This window comes from Lepisma saccharinum, chromosome 16 (genome assembly GCF_977018435.1).
Source record: "Lepisma saccharinum chromosome 16, izLepSacc3.1, whole genome shotgun sequence".
NCBI lineage: Eukaryota > Metazoa > Arthropoda > Insecta > Zygentoma > Lepismatidae > Lepisma > Lepisma saccharinum.
In genome coordinates this window covers 67,416,040-67,433,661 of record NC_139244.1, presented here as the reverse complement: position 1 = coordinate 67,433,661, position 17,622 = coordinate 67,416,040, and the positions used below count along the sequence as shown (strand labels likewise).

Here is a 17,622-nt window from a genome sequence, read left to right as displayed (position 1 = left end):
CTTGCAGATTAAAACATATTACTTAACCACACAGTCTACTCTACTATACTCTGTCCCAGGAATTTCCGGAGCGGGAGAACGAAGTGGAGGGGGAAAGCAACAGAAACCACCAGACTTTGCAGCAGCGTGTACTGCTTCTCTCTGTCTGCTCTGCCTTTATGCTCCACCGATTTCCGGGATAGAGTATAGAAGGTAAGATTAGATTCCGTATACGTAAATGAGCAAACAATCAGGAGTGTTTTTGAGAGATAGAAAAGGTTTGTTCATGGTTGAACCCTTCACCCTCCTTGTGATTCAGTGATGACTGCATGAACATTCCGTCTACCCTCACTGCCTTGATTATATGTGAACATAAATATGCCAAATCTGCAACGAACTCTGTAAATCCTGAATCAAAATCGAGACTTCGCATCGCAAATTCGTTTCATTCTGCTAATGTGCGGTTTCATGGGCTGTGGTACTGCGTTGATGTTCGTCCCGGTTGCGCTTTGGGAAGCGGTTTTCATGGAGAGCTTTAAATGAGACGTATGATTCAATCAAACCCACCCGATCCTCCCTCTCTTGTTTTTGTCCAACGTGCAAGTTTCAAACTCGTTTACCGTGATTAGCATGAAGGATTGGAGTGACAGTTTGAACAGTGGTATATGATGTGTTTAATTTGTGTCATAAACGCTTGGAGTACTTGGTGGAGACATATCTTCATGTTTAAAGCGATTTTGAACCGAGTTCTGTTTGTGGGACTACAGGAGCTTCTAAAATTCATGATATTTATGTTTCGTCGTGCGTGAATGGTATTTTTCATCTGCATTCCAAAAATTTAGATTGTTTTTTTACTGCAATGAAACCTAATACAAGTGTTTTTAAAAATGTTTTATCCAAAAGTCCTTCCTACATTTTAATTCACTATAACTTTGTAACGAACAGATATATTTCAGTGAAATAAAGTTTGTACTACACAGCCGTCTTTAACGTTTTCCCTGGCAACACTGCACGTTGAGAGGATCACGTGACTCCGAGGGATCAGGTGCTTCAATTCAAGAGGCAGGTGGATTGGCCGTAGAGGATCCACATCATGCCCGCAAGGTCACCAGATCTGCCCCCGTGTGACTTTTGACGGTGGGGATATATCAAGACGGAAGTGTACGCGGAAAAGCCAAGAGATCAGAATGACCTGAAAACAGTGTATCTGCATTCATCGCGGGCATTTTGGATTCAGGACGAGATTGCAGGAATGCATCGATGTGAATGGTGTGGCGATGTGGATGACAGACATGCAGTATTGCCAGGTAAAACTTTAAAGGGTGCTGTGAAATACAAACTTTCTTTCACTGAAATATCTCTGTTCGTTACAAAGTTATAGTGAATGTTAATGTGGGAAGTCCTTTTGCAAAACCCTATATAATAACCCGTGGCGCCACAGTCCTTGACGGCCAAAGCCAGAGTCAGTTTGCTCCAAACGCCAAAACTAGATGCTAAGAGATATCAATCCGGTCCTACTAACCTAACCTAACCATATGTGCATTATTGGACATAAGCGGAATTATAGGTTAGGAATTGTTAGTTTTGGATGACCGGATTTAGAGATCTTAGTATTTAGTTTTGGTGTTTGCTCCCTACCGACTGCAGGCCACTCTCCCACATGTCTCGCAGATGTGGGCATCATCCATCCAGTTACGTGGTGACGTGTGGGAAGCACGACGATCCCCAGTCATCGTTCTATGTGTTCATGACTGGGTTACGATACTTATTCGTAGCTCCCTATTTTCCGCACGATGGTGTGTGGCCACTTAAATAATGATTTCCCACTGGCACAATCCACAAAAGTTTCACAGAAAATAATCTGAGGGTTAACACTGTCTAGCTGGCACCGTGGCGGAGTGGGCAGTCTGCCTGCAGCTCGTGCAGGAAGCAGTTCGTAGCGAGCTCCTCTCTTCGCGTGAGAAGGCTTAGTGATTGAACTGTCCGAGTTAGCTAGGGCCGTATACGGTTTGTTAGTGTTAGTTTTTTCCCTTTGAAGTGCAAGCGAGGTTTTGTTTACAATTACCGAGAGCCAGTGAGGATACGATGAAATAGATCACGATGAATACACAAAGAGAAAACACTTTGAAATTTGTTTTCATTGATGTCTACCAGTGCCTACGAACCAAGTGCTCAGTTTTGAAATAGATTACTTTCGTAAGTGTTTGTACGTGAAATTTGCGACAAAAGTGGTAGGAGAACGGTTACTAAATGATTTTGGTGCTGAGGTAATCTGTAGTGACGTAGATGGTGAACATAAAGTTGAAGTAGTTTGGCCCCACCAGCGACATGTAATTGTCAGAATCCATGTAGTCCCAATTGAATTAAGTGCAGAAGTGATAAGTCGTGTCATGAGGTCTTATGGGGAAGTGTTGAAAATTGAAGACGAGACATACTCAGCAGATCACATTTACCCTACTCGAACTGGACGTGTCTTGATCAAAATGATACTAGGTAAACCCATACCCTCATATGTAATCATGAATGGAGACGCCTATTGGGTAACATACCCTGGGCAGATTCGTATCTGCATCGCGTGTTCGGAAGAGGGTCAGTTAGTGACTCAGTGTCCCAAGCTTCGATCCTCTGGGAACCAGCCCCGCAGGGGGCTGTTTAATATACCCGCTGACAATGCCCCGATGGTATATAAACCAACTGTGCTACCCGTACGGACTAAACCAAGAGATTCAGCTTCATCAGGTGCAGAAGTCCCTGCGTCAAGAGATAACAATGGAGGGAACACGGATAGTCCCAGAATCACCGACGAGGAGACAGGTACCAGACACGAAGTTAGTGTGAAGAATACACCAACAGGAAGGGAAGAGTTGGAGAAGCCAACATTGACCACTGCAGAGGAGATGCATCACATACCCCCGCCCCCACCCCCAAGTGCTTTGTTCGCGGAGACAGAATTCCCCGTAGTTACCTCCCCTAGGAAATCACGGTCAAGATCTGTATCAAGGTTACGGTCAGTGGTGGAAGAGTCCATGGTGCTACGAAGAAAGAAGAAGAAAAATAATGAATGCCTAAGTTCCACAATAGTTCATAACGAATTTAGAGTAGAACCTGGTACCCCAAAACAAGATGTTTCAAAGGCTAGTTTAACAAGTAATTCAGCAAATGTAACTAAAGAAAAACCTTCAACGAGTAACAAACTTACCCCAGATTTATTTAGTGGAAAGCATAGTTAATGCATTATAGGCAGAAATTAGAGATCAGTAATGTTGAAGAATGTAAGTAAGTTTAGTTTTCTTTTGTGGACAGTTATAATCATGCAAACATTTACCTTGGCATCTATAAATTTGAATCAAATGCAAAGTAAGACCAAAATAATTGCTCTCAATGACTTTCTCATTAAATCGTCTATTGATGTGGCCCTCTTACAAGAGGTCGCCATAGACGATTTTTCTGTACTGAGCATGTTTAAAGTATACAACAATTTTACTCCCTTTGCACAAGGGACTGCCATAGCATGTAGGCGACACTTGGATTTACGTAATGTAGTGCCCCATCCCACGGGCAGACAAATAAGTGACAAATTAGGCTCAGTGTTCTCTGTAATCTGTATGCACCGTCAGGAAGCCAAAACAGACGGGAAAGAGAACATTTTTTTCAACAGTTGTAGGGCCCGAGTTGACATCCCACACACTAGACACTATACTAGTGGGAGATTTTAACTGCGTAATTCGTTCACAAGATCAAAATCCAGGATACAACTTTTCACGTGCGCTCTATGAATTAACACAGGGGTTGCAACTGCGTCAAGCTTGGATACACGCCAACGGCTAAAGTCCAGGTTACACACATATCACCTCCAATAGTGCGTCAAGGATCAATAGGTTTTATGTCGCACCAAGATTTCAGGAATATATAATTAGTGTTCAAAATTTTCCAGTATGCTTTAGTGACCATAGTGTCCCAATTCTCAAAATAAATTTAGATTAGATCAAACCCCGACAAGGTAGCGGGTACTGGCTTTTAAATAGCACATTATTACACAATGGTAGTTGTGTCCAGCTAATCAGGGAAACGTGGAACGAACTCAAGGCCTCTCGGCCAGTGCAAAAGATCCTAATCGAGTGGTGGGAAACTCGAGTTAAGCCTAAATTTCGTCAGGTCAGTAAATTCTTCAGTGCAGAGGTTAGTAGAGATCAAAGAAACAAATATAATTTCTTGTATGGAGTCTTGAATGATCTCCATCATTCAAGACTGCATACAAGCAAGGTAATTTCGATCGTCCCTATGCAAATGAAATAAAACCGCAATTACTTTCTATACATAGGAAACGAAAATCTGCAGCAATAATAAAGAGCAAGATTCTTCCTATAGACCCTGACAAGCAAGCCACACTAAGTCATATTCTTCAAGAACATAAACACGCCAGGAGCCACGTCATTCATAAATTAACTTTAGATTCCGGTGAAGTTGTCACCAGCCCTCATAGTATACACGACAGGTTTTTGCAATACTATAAAAATCTTATTGGTCAAGCCTTTAAACCAACAGAAACGCAATGTAATTTTTTGAACTACCTCCCTGCATCACTGACGGAAAATGAAAGAACTGAGCTCACACAACCGTTTAGTAAGAGGTTAGTAAGGAGGTTCATGATGCAGTATTCAAAGCTCCGAGGAATAAAACTACAGCCGAAGATGGATTACCATCAGAATTCTATTAATGTTTCTGGGATTTAATTGGTGACGAATTAACGAAATGGGTCAACGAAGTGTTGACAATAGGGACAATAGGGACAATAGGGAAGACAAGTAGCACGGGAGTTATAGTGTTAGTTCCCAAAAAGGCAAATCCAAAGTTCGTCACAGATTTTAGGCCAATTTCAATATTGACTAGTGACATCAAACTTATAAGTAGGTGCATAAATCAGCGTTTAAAAAAATATATGGTTAAACTTATTGGCAATTTACAGTTCGCTTGTAATACGTCTCAAAGTATACATCACTTGCTGCAAACGATAAGAGACGTAATTATTACCAAACACAATAAAAATGCATCAGAGGCAATTCTATCTTTAGACTTTTCCCAAGCATATGACAGAGTGAGCCACGAATATCTGTACAAAGTCTTAGAAGCATATGGCTTCGGAGACACTTTTATTAATTGGATCAAAACATTATATAATCATATGCTGCTAAAACTCAAAATAAATGGTTTTTTGATAACAAGTTTTAAAATGCGACGAGGTGTACTACAAGGTAGTCCCTTGAGTAGCACATTGTACGTCCTCACAATAGCCCCCTTTTTGTTTAGTATCCAGCATAATTTACAGGGCATTGCTATGGCTTCCACCACAATACAAGTTGGCAGCTTCATGGATGACGTCACAATTTTTCTCAAGGATGAAAGAGCCAAATACATACTTTTGAGCACACATCAGGAGCAAAACTAAACAATCGAAAGTCATTCCTGATGCCCCTTGGCAAGGCGAATCCTTTCACAAACAATACGGCGAGCCCTGTAGACAAGAAAATAAAAGTTAAGGTATAAACTTTTATGCAAATATCGATGAAACGATCGAAGCCAATAGTAAACTCAAGTGCGAGAGGGCAATCTACGTCCTCAGAGTGAACAAGTTGCGCTCTCTGAGTTTAAAAGCACGAGTAAGATTTATCAATGTTTTTGCTCTCTCCAAAATTTGGTATGTAGCAAAAATCCTGCCCTTCAAACCACATCACTTAGCCAAGGTCAACAAAGCTGTTGGCTGCTTTATGTGGCACGATACAATATTCCGGGTGGCAATAAATGAGGTCACGTTGTCAGAGAAGACAGGTGGGTTGGCACTAGTACACGCGAACATACAGGCAAGAGCGTTATTTGTATAGACTGGCCTTCAAACAGCCTTCTCACTGCACGAGTCAACGACCCAAGCATGTGTACAGACGATAATACGGAACATTCCATTAGAAGCTCCCATCGATATCCAAAGTATCCCCAAAAGTTTTTTGTTTTATAAGGACATCGCTTTACAAGTATGCTACCAGTTATTAAGACATGAGACAATTACACCATCTGTTAAAAAGTTATATAGTGAAATCAATAGTTCAAAGAACACAGTACCACGAATAGTGAGGGAGTTCAATACACATAATTGGCCACAAACACCTTTGAAAAGCTGGCCAATCAATATGGTACAAAGTGGTCCATCGTGTTATAGTGACTAGAGATAGGACATACCAATATGGAATCAGTGACTCTCCTAACTGTATATCATGCAACGTGCCAGACTCTTTAGCCCACAGGATAACGAATTGTCGAAACTCCTCCACGGCATAGAACAAATTGAGAACAATGTTCAGTCGTATATGCCGCACCTCATTAACAAAGTTTACGGATACAGATATAGTCTTCCTGATTTCAATTTTTTTCCACCAACAAAACAACGAGCAGTACAATGGTTGATAACTGGATACTTATTATATATATTTCACAATGACGAGAGCAGTTTTCAGAAACAATTCAGTATCTTCTTGCAAGAACAATACGAAAAAATTACTCTCCAAGCAAGGAAGAAATGGTATGCAAATTTCTTATTAGTGCTTTTTACTTAATTTATGTCAAACAAAAATGTAAAGGTTAACCAGATAAAAATACAAATTGTAATAGCAGTAATACACTTATGTCAACAACAATGTAATTCCATAACTTGAATATCAGAATAAGACAATATAAAAAAAAGAGTGGTTAGCACAGCGCGCTACAACGCCAGGGGTTCCGGGTTCGAGTCCCGGGTAAGGGCATGGATGTTTGTGATTCTACATTCATCAATTTTACCATATCAACACTCGTCCCCATTTTCGCAAATTAACTAAAACTGGCACAAAAAGCGAAGTAAAATAAAACAAATTAATCAATCAATCATGAAAGCAAGCAAAACTTTCTAGCCAGCCCTGGCTCCATTCTTGGGCTACCAAGCAGGTATTATCTCTCTCTTCAACTCTTTTTTTTTCTTTGATGATGAAGGGAGCTTTCACACTGATGTAACCAGCGACACATTTGAGAACGAGTCAAACAATATCAGCGTTCTTCACAGCAGTCTCAGGGCCTCCACTATGGCCTAGTGGTAATACCGCGTCTTTGTAATCATGGTGTTCCGGATACTACCTCTAATGGTCATTTACTCAGGGTACTCTTTTAAACTTTAAGTTTAACCACGATTAGCCTATCTGAGTGTAAAGTAGAACTAACCTTTGACAAACGTTGGCAGAGTGGCATTGCTTATCACGTTCTTTCATGACATGAACATCCCCAGTAAATATTCCAACTCGCTCCCTTCCTATTTGAAGGAAGCATTTGATATTTACATCCCTCCTACCTTGTAATGTATGCAACAGTGCTGCCACTTAGTGGGATCATGTTGCCCCTTTTCAAACGCAGAGCTGAAATGTGTTATTTAATAATTCACACGCTCTCTCACACGGATGATAACCGAATTGCATTTTTAAAATTTAAAGCTCTTCCAAATGGTGGAAAATTAAGTGCGTTCTGATTTTAAAGTTACTTTCTCGTGTATTACCTAACTTTACATTACTTTCGGTACGAATGTTGTAACTCAAAGATAACCAATGAATGTGCTTACACTTTAAATAAAATTAGGTGATTCGACTAAGCTTTACAGGCTATTTCCACGTGTGACGTCATACTTTATCTTTGCTCAAGATTTGAGCCATTTTCTTTGTTACATAAAGGAATTCAAAATTTTTGTCTTGATTATGATTTGTTTACTTAGCAATCTTTCCATGTTTAAACGTAACTCTTACTATTATGGTGCGACATCTAATTTTCTGTTAAGAGTGGGCTATTTTCATCGTGTTAAATCCTTATCAACATTCAATTGTTTCGTAAAGTTGTTTATGCATAGAAATGAAAGTTGAGTCACCTCAGAAATGGTTTTCTAAGTTGTGTATTAAATCATACTTATTATGAATCTTCGTGATAATCATTATATTAAGAAGTACCTACGTGCAGTGACGACGCCAGAGGGGGGGCAGGGGCGGGTACTCCTCCCCAGTCAGAAAGTTCGCCAAATGACGTTAATGAAATATTGTATAATAAGAGAGTTCATTACAAAGAATATGACGACTTCTACGAGTAGGTGGTGTATTCTGCATGATAACATGTTTCCTGCTTATAATACCAACATGACTATAACAAAATTTAATTTTGTTTATGATGATATATATATGTGTGTGTATGTATGTATGTGACTTTCGTTCACGCTTCCAGCACCGACCTTGTCATAGGTGATTTCTCGTTCATTTATTTTCTGTAATCGTCGCGATTAACCTAAGTTTCAACCAGTTTTAAGAACCGGAAAAAGCGTTCAATGTAGATGGTTTTAAAACATCACGAACATTCTTAGGACCACAAAACATCGTCGGTAGTACGAGAAAATTATTATAATTGTGGATCGTTAGTGACTACACTAATTAGTGAAAGGCATTCAAAAGTAATTCAAGAAAACCGACACTACATGTCGCTGTTGTGAACGCATCGCGGTTTCTTACTATTCAGGGACTTGCTATTCGAGATGATAATGAGTCTGACATAACGTAACATAACAGAGGTAATTTCTTGCAACTCTCGAATTTAAGTTCAAAATGAGGCGATAATATTTGGAAATGTTTTGAACTTTAACCTTATAATTCACACTCAAAATTCGATTCAGAACAAATTAATCTGCATAATGTCCACACTTATTCTCAGCGAAATAAGCCAGAAAATGGAAGAGGCGAAAGTATTCGCACAAATGTCAGATGAACGAAAAGACAGTGCGAGAAAGGAACAAGACAGATATTTGTATCGCAGGCAGGTAAAATAACTGTTTTTAGGATTTGCCATTCCTCAATGGTTGTATGCAAGTTTGCTCTTTGCAGATATCAAAATCAAAGAGCTTATTTACAAGATGTCCATAGATCCCTGTAATCGTATAGCATAAACATACTTTGGAGTGGTAGAGTGAGAGGTGCACCAGGGTCAGAATATTTCTCGAATTATGAGATAATTTTTACCTTTTTCAGATTATTAATCCTGTGATATGATTTCCCTGAAAGTGAACCGCAGATTGTGCCCAAAATTCTTCAGCGTTACGAAGAAAGAGCGAAAGTAGTCCTAATGGATTTCTTCGATATACTAGGGGAAAATGGCTTTTCACAAGGTTCACACTCTAGTTGTATTCTCTGTAACAATCCCAGTTTCCAATACAGCATGTGAAGGAACATCTTGTTGTTTGAAATATTTGAAAAGCCTTTCGCCAAACATTATTCTGGATACCAGCTTCTTCATCTGGCTGTCCTTGCTATTGAGAAGAAGGAATGCCAAGTCTTGAACGTACCGAAGGTGGGCAATGTGTTCTACAAAACACATGTAGCAGAATTCTCCTACAGAAGAAATGCACTTCACTAAGTGACATTCGTTGTTTCTAATACTTAAGAGAATTAATTTATTTCAATGTCATGTTTATTTTTCAAGAATATTAAACTCTTCCAAACATTTTCTTGACATTTATATTATTATCTAATAATTGAATATTTATATCAGTAGTTTCATCTCAAGAAAGAAGAAGAATTATAAAATAATATATGGGGAAACTATTTCAGACTATTTTCTACCTGTCTTCCAACACTGAAATGGGCCAGTAGATACAACGCAACTTACGAATAAAAAATAATTAATGTCTTGATTAAAACGAAACATATGGATCTAAACTAGGCAGTAAACGTCCACTCTGAATAAACGACAAACACAAAACAGCATATATGAATATAATAATAATAACAATAAGTATTATTTTTATTATTATATATTTATAAATATTATATGTATTTAGTGTTTTTGTGCGTTTTAATGTGACTGCCCCCTACAGTATTTACTCGTCCCCTTCCGCCCACCTAGCCCGACCCTGTGGCCGAGTGGTTAGCACATCGCGCTGCGACGCCAAGGGTCCCGGGTTCGAATCCCGGTCGGGCTTGCTTGTTTGTGAATGTCCATTCATCAATTTCATCATTTCATCACTCATCCCCATCTTCACAAATTAGCCAAGAGGCACAAAACGCGAAGTAAAATAAACTAAATCAAATCAAAACCTTCCGCCCACCTAGTAACTTTTTCCTGGCGCTGCCACTACCTACGTGTGTGCAAAAACATAGAAAGAATTCAGAAGAAATTTGTTCGTTATTTGTATTACAAAAAATACAAAATATCATATTTTCAGAATTAGGTATCATTCAAACTACTACTCAGTGAATTCAATGTAACACCTATGTACAAAAGGAGAGTGGTATGAGGACTAAAAGTGGTAAACATTTTAAGTGCCGAAAGCGAAAGTGTTGGGAAATCGCATCGTTCAGCCCATCAGCCCGTAAGAACGTGACCTCTTTACACGCCCTTTGAACTACTTAGAGGGCAACCAGCCACTTTTCACGTTTACCACATTATAAAGCATGGCACATTTCACAGTTTAACGTGGAAAACGGTGTTCGAATTATTGTGGCACTTACAGCGTTTACCAATTTTAGTCTTCGTATCACATACGTTACTTTTATATAAGTTAGTTGTACGGGCGTAGTCAACAGTCCAAGTCTTCTACAGACATTAAATTTTCATGCTAAGAAGGACATGTTACGGTTCAGGCAGCAATTTTATTACTGCAAATTCCACCCATCAGTACACCAGAATTCGCCCATTCTAATATTATGTATTAAGCACAATGAAATAATGAGAGACGGTCGGGACTTGGATTTGGATATGCCATTCAGCAGTTTCTGTCTGTCCTTCAAAGAACATTATGAACAAATTAAACTCCTAAAGAATTATATATGTTTTATGTACATAAGTACGTATAATTATGTGTGTATATGTGTTTATATATGAGTATATATTTCAGTATAGTTATGAATGTCTGTATATAGTGTGGAACGATTCAAGGGAGACTGTAAAAAAAAGGTAAAGTGTTCCCCTGTGCTTAGCACCAGGCCATGAAGGCGTATAGGGGGTGTGGGGGTAACGCCACACACTTTCTTGATCCGGTCGTGAGTGAGAGTGATGTGATCAGCATCACGCTCCTGACCAATTTAACCCCCAGGTACCCATGTCATTCGACGCTGAGTGGGCGCCGGGGCCGCTTCCAACGTTAGAAAAGTTCCCGAATTTGAACCGAACGGGGAACGAACACGGGACCTTTGGGATGGTAGTCAGGAGGAGGGAGACTCTGTAAAAAAAAATTAAATCTCTCTCCAGACATCAGTGCTCGGTCAAACGACGATACACTACACAACATAACATTCCACAAATAGCGGAAACACATGACGTCAGGAGACACGGCATTCTTCGATGCTACCGGGCTCAAACCCTTCATCGGCTGGCAAATAAGGAATTGCTGACCATGCAGCTAGGAAGTATTTGCCAGCAGCTTAAAAGAGGTAGGCACTTGAATTCGTTAGTTAGTCAAATTAGGGAATTCAGGAGCACCTCACGAAAGTTACCAGCTACCAGGCGTAGACCTACTCACTCTATCACGTCTCGAGATAGGCTCGGGACTCCGAGACGTAGCCTTCGCCAAAGGCAACCGCACGGTTCATATGCGAGTTGACCATCTACAGTACCTCGGCTTGTAAGTTACAGCCGTCGCACGAATAGCCTTCTCAAGGGCTATCTCTACGAGACCAGCTTGTGCTTCGTCGCCAGCTACGGTAAAAAGACGTGGGCCGTCGAACTCAGAACTCCGTGCTCTGTCACCTGACGCCTACACTCAACCGCTTGGCCGAGAGGTAAGGTGTACATCGTCGTTATCCCTTGATATCATTTCACTCTCTGCCAGAAGCCTGTCAGCAAGATTGTATGGGAACCATAGAACGTAACCTTGCTCTACCATCTGACCGCGAAGCGTTCACAATCACGATCTCCGTAGTTTTGTGCTATTGAAACCAGTGAACGCATCAATAGATATGTATGTGGTTATACTTCTGTAAATATCATATATTTTATTTATGCACAGCATGAAATTTGTACTCGTATTCTTTACGCAATTATTAGCGTATTTATGAGATATTTTTCTTTCTTCTTCTGTTGTATTGTATTGTTGTAATTATAATTTTTGAATTGTTCTTTTTTTACTCTATGTACACACATTGTAATTAAAGCTCTGTTATAGGTGATAAATAAATAAATAAATAAATAAATATCGCATGCATTTAGAGAGAGTTTCTCAGCCTAAGTGCCTGATCCTTACCTGAGCACCCACCATCCCGTGCCGCAACCTGTAGAGGTCCGTGTGCGACCAGGAGCTTTTCGACCAAGGCTCCTCCTGGCGGAGGTCGTCGTTGAAGTGGAAGTTACGGAGTTGGTTCCTCAAGAACTTGCGGATGTTCCACGGCAAATCGTTATGCCTGCAAAGAAGAAAGAGAAATTCATGTTATTAAATTTCAATGAAAGAAAAATGAATTGAACTATAGTAAAACCAAGAGCAAATGTTCGTACATTCATTGCGATCTATATAAATGGCATTAGAGTACTGCTTGGGACCACATTCGCTCGCTTGTACTCGTTCGATTCTCCCACCCTCGAGCGTTTACAAAGGAATATAATTTTAATGTGGCAAGACAATAATCGGAGACACATTATGTGTAACATATACCACTTGATAGTTTCAACCCACAAACATCTATTTCATGTTCGTATATCCCTGTGAATTGGTAAGATACGTAAATTAAATGAAATTTTAACATGGAGATGATGACCATGTTCACTTAAGTTTCAATTTCACTGCGTCATTTCCTTCACTATCCATATTTGACGGTCCGATGATACAGACAAATTACAGTTATATGTGTACTACTTTGCTTCCAGTATATTCCAATCAATTTGCCTGTTCGAGCGTTATTCGCTCGAGCGAGAAAGCCCACAATTTCCATACGCTATCTAGCTTCGTCCGTGCGAACTATTGGTAGCTCAAGCGAAACCCTCTCCCTGTAACAGTCCTATGGACATAGTCACTACAACCTACAGACTTTTCGATCTCCTGCTCTATGTGTTACATCAGAGCAGGATCAACATCTATAAAATGGCATATTTTTATTTCCCTAACACTATCCAACTCTTCTAAACAAACCATCAGGAATTTTATGAAGCATCTCCTACTTAATCAATTCCATTCCTCTTTCTTCATCCCTTACGGCACTGCCCCTTTATTTGCCTCCTCTTGCAAGGAGAGTTTAATTTATTTCTCCTGCCTGTCCATTTCACATGCTCCATTCTTAGCCATAGACACATTTCTAAAGTTCCAAGCTACTTTTTCCCACTTCTGCATTGCGGCCGGGTTTCTGTGACATACAATGCTGCACGCCACACATAACGTGTCATTTGTCTCTGTCTTTATACAGTGAATTTCAATTTATTTTCTGCAATTTTAATGAAATAAATATAATATAATAAAATAAAATATCCCGTGGCGCAACCGTCCATGAAGGTCAGGGAATGCCTATCGACTACCTCCATCTGCCGAGGTGGGAGACAATTTAACCAGTTATGTGGTGACGTGTGGTCAGCACGACGAACCCCCAAGTTCATTTAGTTACGATGAAATGCAAGGTTGCTGCGTTAATTGCGGCGATGATAATAAAATAGTGATTATATTCAATACACGAAAGAACAAATTCAACCTAGTACTTCTTGAGGACCCTAATAACTGAACTAAACTAAACGACTAAACTAAACATTTACATAAAGATCGTTAGAGTATTAACGGGATTTAGTCAACCAGATTGGACAGATAGCCCTCATATTACCTAATTCACTAATATTAGTTTATGCCTTTCGACCTAGTGTTATTATGCGTATAAACTAGCTGAATTGTATTGTTTGGATGTTTGTTTAAAGTCCAATTTGTACACATGTCGGCTAATGGGGACTCGACCAACAGTTTAAAGTTGGATCCGAACCACTAAACTACTTTGCCGGGTATCGAACCCGGACACCTTGATTACAAGGCGACGTCGTTAGCACTATTCATCGGGGAGGACTGCAAGAACAATCAAGCCCAGGTGCAGTGCCGTCTGTTTGCCCAGCATAGCCAGTTAGGTGTCTCCCTTAAAAGTCTCTTCAAATAGAGTAGGTCTAAAAACGAAGTCTTCTTTAGGGAGGAAATTTTTGGCAACAATGGATAATAATAGATATGATATAAAATGAAAAATGGTTTGACAAGAATGTTCTCATTTAACCGCCATATTCCACAGATCGCGTTACCAAACGAAACCATTACATGCGTATCTATTAATGCCCAGAAACTCCTAACTTCATTTCACTGAACAGGAAGTCTTAACAAAAAGAACGAACTAACGTCTTCGATTAATCCCATTCATCTTTCTGACAAATTGAGTCAACCTTCATCATCACGTGGAAGATGAATCAATTCCTGACCAACTCCTTGAAATAGATGGCGGACTGACAACCTATGAAATGAGTAGTTATTATGAAATACATTTGTACATGCGAGTATTATGACTAGGGAATGTATTTTAAGGTACATCAGATTTCCAAGAATATAACTATCTTGATACCGATCGTTTGAGAAATGTATTTTTGGATATGAAATCAAGTAAAATGAACAAACTTTGTTGCACCTTTTCGTGAGATTAGCACATGTATCCCTTTTTTATCCCCTTCTTTGGTGCTTCATCATCTTTTTCCTTTCCATTATTTCATGTTTTGTTAAAAATTGGACAGAAAAATAAATGATTTTCACTCTTCTTGAACAGCTACATAAAATCCGATAGTCTAATTTTGTAGAGCAGAACGTGAGCTATAAAATGGTATGATATAATCATTGCAGCCCCAATAATTCCAAAGAAAATTTAGTAAAACCCGCGAGAGAAAACACAAACTTAAACAAAAGCTATTCGGCAGCACCACAGTTCTCTATGTGGTCGGTGCGCATTATATACCTACAGAATTCGCAGAAAAATAGAACATTGAATAAAAGCATTTTATCAGCACCTTGTTTTTGTGTCTTTTGAAAATATTTTCAGAACTTTTTCTTTCCCTTTCCTAACCATAATTTTGCACCTTAAAATTATTTCCCTACTTATGGCATATCACATTGCCTTAAACACACACGCACAAAACGTATATACTACTATTCATTAAGAAATAAAAAATACAATTTAGCAGACTCTGAAAGATCTGTAAATGCATTGAAAGGTTGCGGAATGATCCGCGAAAATCTTTCGTTGTTGTAGTTTGCTTTCGTGTTTGTTCATTCTGGCTGTATTCCGCCAGTATCGCCCTTATTCCTCATGTGCTAAGTGCAATATTACACTTCGAGCTTTTACTTTGGAGTATTGGAAACGTCGTCGCCTCCTAATCAAGGGGTCCCGGGTTCAATTCCCGGTGGAGGCACACAGTGGTTCGGATTCCACTTTAAACTGTAGGTCCAGTCTTCCGATTAGCCATACTATGCACAAAGTGGACTTAAAACACCAAATAAATCAATGAATCAAATAATGAAGATTTGTCGGACTGGATACCCGGTCGAGGTATATATTGCTTAGCATCGCTCTTTACGTTGGATATCCAGACTTGATTAGCCTAACTGTGCATAAAATGGACTTAAACTTAAATTCATTGCAATGTTTCCGGTGAACATATTTTAATGTATTTCCAAAACATCTGCCGACCACCGTGGCTAAGTGGTTAGCATAGCGCACTACGACGCCATGGGTCGCGGGTTCGAATCACGACCTGGGCACACTTTGTGACTGACCCTTCATAAATTTCACCACACCATCACTAATTCTAATCTTCGCGATTAGCCAAAAGTGGCGGAAAAGCGAAGTAAAATAAACCAAATCAATCAATACATCACCATTTATATATTTGGATGTGAAGCTGCTTAGAAATCACTCTAAAATGCAACCAATGATTAATAAAAATGTCAAAACATGTCCCTTTGTCCATCTTTGGGACTAGAAAAGGAACAAAAATATGTAAGTATATTTTCAAAGTTCTTTCCTAGAATATATGTCCGCGTATACGATTTAATAAACTATTCATTCATTCATTGTTTTCTTCGTAATTGGCAGGTTTTTCACTGCAATCTCCAGCTTTCCCTATTCTCTGCCTTACGCTTCGTAATAGCATACGACCCAGTTAATTTAATATCATCCATAAGCTGATATCTCTTTCTTCCACGGACTTTTCCTCCTTCAACCATTCCCTCCACGGCATCTCTTAGCAGGCAGTTCCTTCTTAGACAGTGTCCTAACCAGTTTCTTTTCCTTTTCTTGATGGTCTCCAGTATAGATCTCTTTCACCAACTCTTTTCAGTACGGCTTCGTTTCTTACCTTGTCCGTCCATTTTACACGCTCCATTTTTCGCCATGTCCACATTTCAAAAGCTTCGAGTCGTTTCTCTTCATTTCTTCTAAACGTCCAGGTTTCTGCACCATATAGTGCTACACTCCACACAAAACATTTCACTAATCTCTTTCTTAGACCTATGTCCATGGGTCCACAAAAAACATTTTTTCTTCTATTGAAAGCTTCTTTTGCTATTGCGATTCTCATTTTCACTTCTTGTTTTCAGCTCATGTCACTGCTTATAGTGCATCAGAGGTACTTGAAGCTATCCACTTGCTGGATTCTTTCAAATAAACTATACAAATTTTATAATCTCAAGCGGTTCAGTGTCTACTGAGCGAATCGTGTTGACACGCAGTCAACAGAGTTCCAACCTGTTTTATAACAGCCTTCAATATTAATAATCCAGTCCACGTTGATTTCTCACAGTATCGACAAGAACATTGACCCATCTGGATATGTGCACCTCACATATGCACAGGAAATGTTTACACGCATTACAATAGATACCAAGAGATCGTACACTTCCCAAGATACAAGTAAAGCATTGACCAACAGAAAAATATGACTCTGTAATATATGATACTACAAGGTAATATTTTCCAACCTCCAATAAATTTAACGCGAGGTAAGGCAACAATTATGCAGCCTGTTCTTATGCATGCCGTGTGGTACATTCTTAATTCTTATTCTTGTACTCGCTAAGTAATAAAACAAAGTATACGTATGTATATTAATAGTAATAACAAAATAAGCTGCGCCCACTAAGCACACTATGTTCGTTATGCGAAGCAAAAATATCTTCCTTAATGACAACGTAACTAACCACACAGAGTTGAGGAAGCCACAAATGCTGTGTTCGCTGTTATAGTAGCATCCAAACACAGCGCGATACGACCAAAGGGGTTCCGGGTTCGAATCCTGGTCCCGGCATGGGTGTTCTTTGTGAGTGTCCCTCCATCACTTTCATCATATCATCAGTGTTATTCATCTTCGAGATTAGCCAAAAATGGTAGAAATGCGAAGTAAAAAATACAACTAAATAAAAAAATACAACTAAAATCAATAAAATCAATCAGGAGTGTTTGAGTTCGAATTTATTCACAGATATGCAAATCGGGACTGGACCTACAGCGTAAAATGGATTCCGAAGCGCTATGTACCTCCATCTGGTTTCAAACCCGACTGCCCTTGATTTCAAGCCGACGACTTTACAACTAAGTCATCTGTATGGTG

At 39.4% G+C, this 17,622-nt stretch overlaps 1 protein-coding gene across 1 annotated transcript in view; it reads right to left on the bottom strand.

The window, feature by feature from the left end:
* Nucleotides 1-17,622, bottom strand: part of LOC146000618 (dipeptidase 1-like) — a 271,792-nt gene that overhangs the window by 224,343 nt on the left and 29,827 nt on the right. The window contains exon 3 of the mRNA XM_083138372.1: nt 12,263-12,419. Within this exon, the coding sequence (XP_082994498.1) occupies nt 12,263-12,419 (157 nt within the window). The remainder of the gene's footprint in view (nt 1-12,262; nt 12,420-17,622) is intronic.